The sequence below is a fragment of the Pseudonaja textilis genome, chromosome 5 (assembly GCF_049901715.1).
Source record: "Pseudonaja textilis isolate UNSWEBS1 chromosome 5, rPseTex1.2, whole genome shotgun sequence".
Lineage (NCBI taxonomy): Eukaryota > Metazoa > Chordata > Lepidosauria > Squamata > Elapidae > Pseudonaja > Pseudonaja textilis.
The window spans coordinates 52792242-52801952 of NC_141994.1; the positions used below are offsets into that span (position 1 = coordinate 52792242).

Below are 9711 nucleotides of genomic sequence, written 5' to 3' on the forward strand. Positions count from 1 at the left end.
GAGGTCAGCAACCCATGGCTCTGGAGCCACATATGGCTCTTTCATCCCTGTGCTGCTTATTACTCAAACATGCGTCACAACCTCCAATATGCAACACAATATGCATGCAGAAATAAAAATTTGTTTTCTCTGTAGCAGTTCATTCATTTTATAAATGCAGCACACTATATTTTTTATACATAGCATAAAGGTAAAAGACTATATGTGCAGTGTTATCTTCATTTTAGATGTCAAAAGCCATTTTATGGCTCCCAGTATTTTCTTTTCTGAGGGAAACAGGTCCAAATGGCTCTTTGAGCGTTTAAGGTTGCTGACCCCTGTCCTATACCATTTAAGTTTTTTTTTGTTTTGGTAGGAATTTGTCAAAAAAGGTCATAGGTAAAGTGCATGTATGTGAGAGATGCACAAGCATCTAAATTTATTGAAGCACCCATCAGCATCTTTCTTCAGTGGTGGAACAAATCTGCTTCGATCAAACAGAAAATAGCGAAACGGGCTGGAGCGACAGCTGGTTTATCTGGGCTTCCTCAAGTTCCAACAAAGTCAAGTTTCCAGAGCTTCTGATCTCTCAAAAGAGAAATATGGGAGACAAGAATAGCACCTGGTCCCCACAAGTACGGTCAAAAGCAGAGATGAATTAAAAACGACTGCTTTGGGAATGTAGTATTATACATACTATATATATATACAGGAACACTCTTCTTATTCTATGCTTCATCTTACAGAGGGATTAATGCTCTTTTATAACCTCCAATAGTAAAAAGAGGGTTAGAAAAGGACTAATATAATGAAACTGTAATCAGAAGCCTCTGAAACTAGATTTACACTCTCATTTTGTTTTGTCAGCAAGTTTAAAAAGCTTCAGGTTCTACAATCGCTTTCTGTTTTGGTCCCGCTGCTTTGACTCACCTCCACCGTATTTACCGGGGCCGCCGCTTGTTCGGGAGTAAACGCTCCCAACTCTGCTGCATTCATGCTGCACAATCTTCCCCTTGCAGAACCAGCGTTTCCTGGGTATAGCGCATGCGTGTATCCTTGAAATCTGTCCTCCCTGCAACTCACCAACTGAAAAGAAGTTCCATTCAGTGCTCTACTAAAAAGCTTATATGTCGTTAGAAAATGTAACCGCTTGATCAGAGTTAGATGTCTGCTGTTGTGCGTGGGTGTAATTCAGGCTCCTTGGACGAAACTCTCTCACCCAGAGCAAAGCTCATTTACCTCATATTAATCCTCCCAGCTCACTATTTTTCATTGTAAAGAAATTAAATAGATAAATCAAAATAATTAGAAACAGTGCTTGGTACAGAACATCCTCTCTCAAACTTGGCAACTTTCAGTTGTGTTGACTTTGATTCAGTTTGGCTGGGGAATTCTGGCAGTTAACGTCCACATATCTTAAAAGTTGCTAAGTTTGACAAACTGCTTTAGGGTTTAAAATGTATGTGCCAGCTCTATGTGACACGTAATAGCCAGGGTTTGTTTATTTCATAAATATTAAGAGTCTATAGGCTTTCTTCAGAAGTATAAAAAGATGTACCACTAGATCATGTCTGAATGCAAAAATATGAAGAATCATTAGCAGAAAGTTAAGCATATTCTGTGTTTCTATGTGCTATCAGATGGTTGCCCAGATTGTTGAAGCTCAGTTATATTATGCATATAAAGTGCATAACCCTGCAAATAACTTACAATGATTAGCAAAAGGTACCCAGGGATTGAGTTGCATAATGTGCTGTGCCTGTGCCATTTCTATCATCATGTGGCATATAGTAGCAAATCCATATTTCTTGTTGTATGCATAAGTAAAGTTCAGCATTTTTATCCATTTTATAAAGTTGTACATTTCTTTTATAGATTAAAATATAACCATTAAAATAGCTGGCACATTTATTTCAAAGCCTACTCTAAACCCTTTGAAATAATTTGTGTATGGATTAAATGTGGACAGATTCAGACATTTTAAAGGAGCTGCAAGATTTCAGAGAATCAAAAAATCCCATTTTTAAAATAGCAGTGGTATGTTTTTATGTTTATGCTTAGTAATACATTTATATTTGCAAAATCCTCTTAAGTATCTCTTTGGACACAGGTATGTAAATATATATTTTATACAAATTTTTATAATAATAAAATAGAAGTTCTATTGTCTGCAATCTGCAGTTGACTTACTTCTAGTTTCAGTCTCAGTGTGGTAATTTCAAGTTTATTTTTTACTTGCAAGTTTTGTATTTTGCTTTTTCCCCAGGATCTTAAAGCAGCTTTAATAGTACTCCATCCTCTATTTTTCCCCTCAGTAACAACCCTGTGAAATAGGTCTGAAAATGATTGGCTCAAATCATCTGCCAAGTATCCATAGCTAAGCAGATACAATTGAATCTGAGCCTCTGCAATCCATCAAGTTCCCTGTTTCCTTCACAGCCAAGTCTTCAACTTTTCTGGTTGAGTGTATTATATAGAGGCAGTTTGTCTGATGGTATCAGGTAAGCAAAAACAAAAAGAGGTTTAAGCTTGAAATGGGCAGCTGGGCCTGGCATAAAGAAGCAGATAATGTAACCTGAAATATGTTGGATATTTATGTTAAGGGTCTATGTCAATTGCCATGTACATAGCAACACCAGTGCATCTCAACATGCTCTAGATGCTGACTAAATATAGACCATGGTATTCTCCTGAGGCGGCTTCGGGGGATGGAAGTGTGCTGTCCTGGTTCGTTTCCTTCCTCTGCAGCTACTCTCAGTCAGTGTTGTTAGGAGGGGAGGGATCCAGCCCTCGCCCACTGCTTTACCAGCTTCCGTAGGGCTCAGTACTCTCTCTGCTCCTGTTCAACATTTATAGGAAGCTGTTGGGGTGAGATCATCCGTCACCATGGACTGAGGTATCACCAATATGCTGATGTATGTCTTGGCCTGTGTTAAGTAATGCCGTGTCCTCCCTCTCGCAGTGCCTGGAAGCTGTTAGGGGCTGGATGGGGAGCAATAGGTTGAAACTAAACCCTTGCAAGACCGAGTGGCTCTGGATTTGGGGTTTGTTGGCTCAGGGAGATTTACCATCTTTGGTCTTGGATGGGGTGGCACTACCCCAAACAGACCCTGTACATAATCTAGAGGTTTTCCTGGACTCATGACTCCTGATCGATGAGCAAGTAATGGTCATGGCCAGGAGGATCTTTGCGCAACTGCGGGTTGTGCACCAGTTACGCCTTTTCCTGGACCAACAATCCCTACTCAGAGTCACTCATGCCCTAGTCACTTCCCGTCTTGACTATTGTAATGCGCTCTACATGGGGCTGCCCTTGAAGAGCATCTGAAGTTTCAGTTGGTGCAAAACACAGTAGCCCTGCATGGTTTTATGCAGACCCCGGTGTGCACATGTATCACCTCTTCTGCATGAGATGCATTGGTTGCCGATTCGCTTTCGGGTGCAATTCAAGGTGCTGGTTGTCCTTTAAAGCCTTTCATGGCTTGGGACCAGGTTATCTGAGGGACCGTCTCTTGCCAGTCACATCTACCTCACCGATCAGAGCGTGGAGGCAGGGAATGTTGTGGGTCCCATACCCAAGGAAGATTTACCTGGTGAGGCTCAGAAGGGCCTTCTTAGTGGTGGCTCCCTCTCTGGATCATCATTCCCCCAGACAGTAGAATGGCCCTCAGTCTAATACTCTTCCAGAAGGTGCTGGAGACCTGGTTCTGACAGTGGGCCTTGAGAGAGTGGGATGGAACCTATTAAATGGCTCATGTGATCTGTCGTCAGGGCAGGGATGGGAGTTGGAGAGTGATTTTGTTATATTGTACTATATTAATTTATTTGATTATTTTTGTTAGTTTTTATTGTTTTAAATATGGTTTTATATTCTGTAAGACGCCTTGAGTCATCATGGGTGAATAGGCAGCAACATAAATGCAATAAATAAATTACATATATACATACATACATATATACATCCAACAGTACAGCCTAATTTAGTGGCTCTGATACAGCATACGTTTATTGCCATTTCTCTTGTTTTTCTTCCTCCCCATTTCCCCTCGCCACTAAGGATTGTTGTTACCCTTAAACTATTCACTCAAAATACCAAGAATTACTGTAGATCCAGCAACCATTTATACTGCTGTCTTCATGTTTTTGTGTTTATAGATTAAAAGGAGAGAGAATCTGAGCACATTTTAAATGAAACCAAATTTAATGAATACATTTATTCAAAACATTTAAGACAAAAACCACTTAATAAACCAATTACATACATAGCCAAACGAAGTAAATGTACTTCAATAATATCAGTAACTAACATGCAAGAGGAACAACTGTTCTTAGCCAAGCATTCTGAACATTAAAGAGATTATGAAGGTTAGTTTTAAGATAGTCAAAAACTGTTGAATGGACATATCATGCTATATTAAAATGCCCCTTTCAGTCATTTATAAAAAAAGCACAACAGTATCTTCTGCATGAACATTGTACAATATATATAGGCTGGATTCATACACTTAACTGCAATTAATACCCACAGAAATAAATGGGACATTTAAATTGTTCCATTGTTTTCAATGGTATCCAGATTAAACTAATTTAGATTTAATCCTCTAGGTAAATTAAAAATTTGAGGCGATATATTCACCACTTGATCACCATGCATAATGTAAAATACTTAAAAACAAAACATATATACACCATAACATGATTACAGAAAGTTTTTTAGTAGATATTATAACTTCACAAACTTATCAAAGTTATAGGTCCAAAATATTTTACACTTTTTAAATTTCTAGGTTAAGAATTAGATAATTGCATTTTCAGTACATGGCATGGGTTAGTAAAGTATAGTCCTCCATTTGTTGAGCTATAGTTTTTAACAGCCTGAGTTAATATGACCAACATATAGAATGCTAGAAATTATAGTACTATATCAAGAGGGCCAAACTTTATTCACTATATTAGGTATTCACATATTTATTTCTTGATACAAGTCACTAGTGTCAACAAATATTGTGTCTCAATACATATTTCTTTTAGCTATATACATATTTTGATAGCTACCACAATTTTCTCTCACATCCTGTCTTCTCAAACCTGCTAAAATTTATTTAGAAGAATAGAAGTTGAATATTTAGAGCAAGGGATACCAGAACAAGGAAGATCTTCTAAAAACATTAAGATACTGAGCAATTTAAGAAAACTGCTTTGTAAAATTAAAAGTGGCTGTTATAAGCACCTCTGGATTGTTGAACAAATATCACAAAGGAATATTCTGTTAGATTCCATGTGGAATTGACACAAGATGATTCTCTCCTAAAATAGCACCATAGAGATTTTTTTACAAAAAGAATTCATATCTATTTTCCTTAATCTGAAATCTCTTTGATTTTGTAGAGATTCTAACTTTCAGAACTCCTTGTCACCAAGTTGATGGTTCCTTCTTGAAAGTCTTTGTGACAATCACTTTAGAAGCATCATATGGTAAGGGTAGAGATGGGAAGGCCTGGAAAAAAACTGTAAAAATGGGGAACAAAACAGTTTTTTTTCCAAAGCCATTTTTTCCAGAAAATTTGAAAAAAAGGAGTGTGGAATATATTATTTTCCAATGATAAATAATATCTCTATGACATAGCATTCAAACTATATCACATGGTATTCAAACTATATAACATTGAGACCTTAATGAAAGTTTTCTGAGACATTTTGCAAGTTCTCTCAGTTGAAGACAAGTAAATTCTAGAATACAATGCAAGTAATGTGGTATTTCTCAATGCAGTTCTTAAACAAGAAAAATATGCATTTGTGCCACTAAGACAGCAGACCTCCTTCAGTTGAATTAATTTTTGGTGTACAGTAGATGATAGTTTCTGTCCTCCTTTTGGGCCTTAACTGACAGATCAGAGGAAAAAAATTGTCTGATAAATTCACTTCTCTTTTGTAACCCTTAAATGATTCCTATTAATGTTCTCCACCAACACAACATAATGTTTACCTATAGTCTAGTCAGTAAATTGGTTTTTCTTTTCCTCCTCTCAGTAAAATGGTGAGAGTTTGGAAACATTTCCACCATGCAATTTCTGGTGAAAGCCAAGCTGCAATTTGCAAATATTATGGGAAGAAATATACTTTTCCAAATGCTACAAGGATGACAAAACACATCTGTGCATGACAGAGGTGCCCTAAAGATATTAAAGAATACTTTATGGAATTAAATGGTGAGGACCAGAATGAAAGTACATATTGTTTTTCCTTCCAGAGTTCTAATTCCAGAAACATTCATTCTGCTGCTTCTGGATCATCACAAAGTATTTCTTCACCAGCAGCATCAAGTAAGGAAGTGTTGCAAACCACTGCCTCACAAAAATACACAATACCTTCATTTATAGATAAAATGACACCTGAAAATCAGGAGAAAATTGATCATGTTCTTGCAAGCTCAATATATGCCTCTGGATCAGCTTTGTCAATAACTGAAAATGGCAGGAAACTTTTACGTTATTACAACCATACCATTTGCCAAGCAGACATTCCTTGAGCAAGCCTCTTCTGGAATCAGAATATGAGCATGTGATGGAATCTGTACAAGGAAAAATCAGTGAAGTACTATGTCTTGCAGAACTTAGATGGATGGACAAATGTTTGGGGAGAAGTAATCATCAACTTTGTGGTTAACAACATCTCAACCAGTCTTTTATAGAAGCATTGAAACTGAAGAGAACAGACATACTGCAGAGTGTATCAGCAGTTAAATATGTGCATTTTAGAGAAAATTGGGAGTGGTAAAGTATTTGCTTTGCTGACTTGACAATGCAAGCAATATGAAAGCTGCATGGGGAAATCATAATGGACAAGTATCCACATATTACTGTAATAGGATGTTCATCTCATGGTCTAAATTTACTCCTTAACTGACTTCATGAAATTGGACACCCTTCAAAGGATTTATAGAAGCGCTGAAGTTCTCAAATATGTAAAAGCTACTCATGTTGTCACTACAGTCTACAAGAAAATGCACAGAATAAAATAGTGACGCTGAAGCTCTAGTAAAACACATTGGGTTGGAGTGAAAGTTTACTAAAAGATAAAGAAGCTCTTCAAACAACAGTAAAATTCCAGAAATATAAGGAATACTGTGCTTGATGAGGATGTATTTTGGGTTCACCTGCAGAACTCCTTACATATGTTAATGCCATTATTTTCAGCAATCCATACATCTGAATCAGACACTGCACTTTTGTCAAAAATTCCTAACCACATGGCTATGATAAAAACATCCATTTTTGAAAAACTTACAACTGCTGAAAAAAATAAAGTGAAAGGTTTTATTAAGAAACGGGAAGACATGGTAGCAAGGTTTCTGCACCACACAACCTCTGGCAGCTCTTGTATCTCACTTACTGCATATTCCTGCATCTTCTGCTACATGTGAAAAAATCTGGTCTATGGTAATATTCATACCAAGAAATCAAGAAACAAACTGACTTGTGAACAGTAGAAAAGCTTGTTTCAATCTGTGCAACCCTAAAGATTTTAGAAGTCCATGAGAAAAAGGACAAAGAAGAAGAGGAAAAGGAAGAAAAAATGGAAAATGATAGTGGTTTAGAAAATGAGATAGAATAAACTGCATATATATGTTTTGTCCTCTGTTTCTTTTTTTAAGTATTGAAAAGGTTAACCTTCTATGGAGGTTAAATATGGAGGTGAACCTTAACTTTATTTGCTATTGGCTAAGGAGCAAATTATTTTTTATGTTGATGGTTTCTCGCTTTTTTGTTGCTTTTGAGGGAAAAGGGGTTGGTTACCTGTTTTATTGCAAGCATAATGCATTTATACACACATCAATTCATTAAATTTATAAAACTACTCCACACTGAACTTTTTTTTTTCAATTTTCTCAAAATTTCTATTTTTTCCAGAAAAAAACAGGGAAAAAAGTTTTTTCTCATGGTTTTAAAATTTCAGGATATTTTACATCCTAGGTAAGAGATGTAATCCCAAAATGATGATATCTCATTATTTATTAGGAAAAAAGCAAGTAAAATATCAACTGGGACTATTTAGTGGCACCTTGCAATAGGTGTCCAACTAAGCATGTTCAGCATTTGCTGCTTAATACCATATATTTGTCTTCTTGAGCTTTCCATTTTCAAATTCTGATTCTTGTTGATAGTAAACAGAGAATTATATGTTCAATGTATTTTAGCCCTTCCATAAATTGAGAAAAATAAAAATAAATAGCTTGTATATAATATAGCAAGTTGTTAAGCAAGTGAGTTAAACTATCATGAATTACCTTTTTAAAAAAGGAACTATTCTTCCACATGAAATCAGGAGCTACTAAATTCTAAGCAACTTGTACTAGATCATTATGAAGACTGCATACATTAAAAGCTCAAAACAGGAAACACCCTTGAACAAATTTGATACATGATCTTCCCTTATTATCTCACTTGTGAGAAGAGAGAAATGGGGTGGAGGGCAGGGCTTTCTTGAGCAATCCATTTGGGGTAAAGGCAAAAGGCAAATGCCCTACAATTATTTCAGATTAAATCTGAAATATACTTTTTATATTATTGCACCATAGTCATTCGCATAAGCATATTAAACATTTAGAAGATTTATATTACTGTGGGCATTTATCATACATGTCTGAAATATTTGTGTAAGAAAAAGAAAATTACAGTAAATAAGTGCCACATATTATAATCAATTGCTACAAACATAATTAATCCTTTCAAAAGTTACCTTTTTAAAATGTAGTAATTGCTTTAATTTGGAGGGAACTTTTATTTATTTGACTGTAATCTGTATAATATAAACACATTTCTCTCTGTCTCCCATTAACAGTCATCACTGCAAACTATGCATAGTCAAAAGAAGAATGCCAATCACAACGTAAATATTGTGAAAAGGAGGGACCAAAAAAGAAGCTGTACATATTTCAGTTGGTAGAAGTCTCAAGTTCTGCTTTGTTTGCATCTGTCTCATTGAATAGCAGTTTTCGAAAGATACTTGCATAGAATGGTCCATAAACCTGTTTATTAAGGTTAACAATGCTAGCATACTGAGATCCAATAGTCTCTATCTCTTTTTGAATCACACCAAGACCTCCAGGAACTGTAGGCATAGATTTTTGAAAGCATGGAGAAGCAAGCAAGCTTTTCATGTACAAATGAATTCGTTTACCTGAAAAAGAAAAATACCCACATATACATATACAGTTAGACTTCCTGTCATTATTTAGGACAGCATTAATTTCTCATGAGGAATGAAAACTGATCAACTAACATGCTGATTAACTGCAAAGCATTCACACATCAAAAAAGGCAGTATAGCTATACAGATAGCATCCTGACTGATAACTGATGCATTAGAAGTTGACATCTAATCTATGAAAGATTTGGCACACAGACTGCAAAATGCATTGGAAATCTATTCAGAGGAAATATTTTCTCTTTCAGGGAAGTCATATTCAGTGTGGACCATATGAGAGTTATAATTTAGTAATACTTTAAGAGCCATAGATTTCCAATTCCTGCTCCCAATGCCTTAGCAAACTACAGGTCTCCAGTTACAGCCATATCTGCCAAGATTCACAAATCATGACTCATAATGTTTGCTTGGTTTACAGTAATTTGTTTAGCAAACTTCAGCACTGATTTGTAAAATATGTGATCAACCCAGACAACTGATTTATTCAACAGTTAAGGTCACAAATATTCAATTGGAAGAACTATC

The 9711-nt window shown here is 36.0% G+C and overlaps 1 protein-coding gene and 1 long non-coding RNA gene across 5 annotated transcripts in view; both read right to left on the minus strand.

Annotated features, from left to right (window-relative positions):
• The window catches only part of POLR3B (RNA polymerase III subunit B), a 63601-nt gene extending 62593 nt beyond the window's left edge, over positions 1-1008 (minus strand). For all 4 annotated transcript variants that reach the window (XR_015743904.1, XM_087934877.1, XM_026695215.2 and 1 more), the window contains exon 1: positions 910-1008. Coding sequence is in view for 3 of the 4 variants with exons in the window: in XM_087934877.1 (XP_087791003.1) it covers positions 910-975 (66 nt within the window). In the remaining variant the exon portion in view is untranslated. The remainder of the gene's footprint in view (positions 1-909) is intronic.
• A 3149-nt stretch (positions 1009-4157) lies between these two features.
• Positions 4158-9705, minus strand: LOC148125650 (uncharacterized). The gene is made up of 2 exons (XR_015743905.1): positions 7267-9705; positions 4158-7108 (listed from the first exon to the last, which is right to left on the minus strand). It is a non-coding gene; the product is annotated as an uncharacterized LOC148125650 (long non-coding RNA).
• Between the last annotated feature and the right edge of the window lie 6 nt (positions 9706-9711).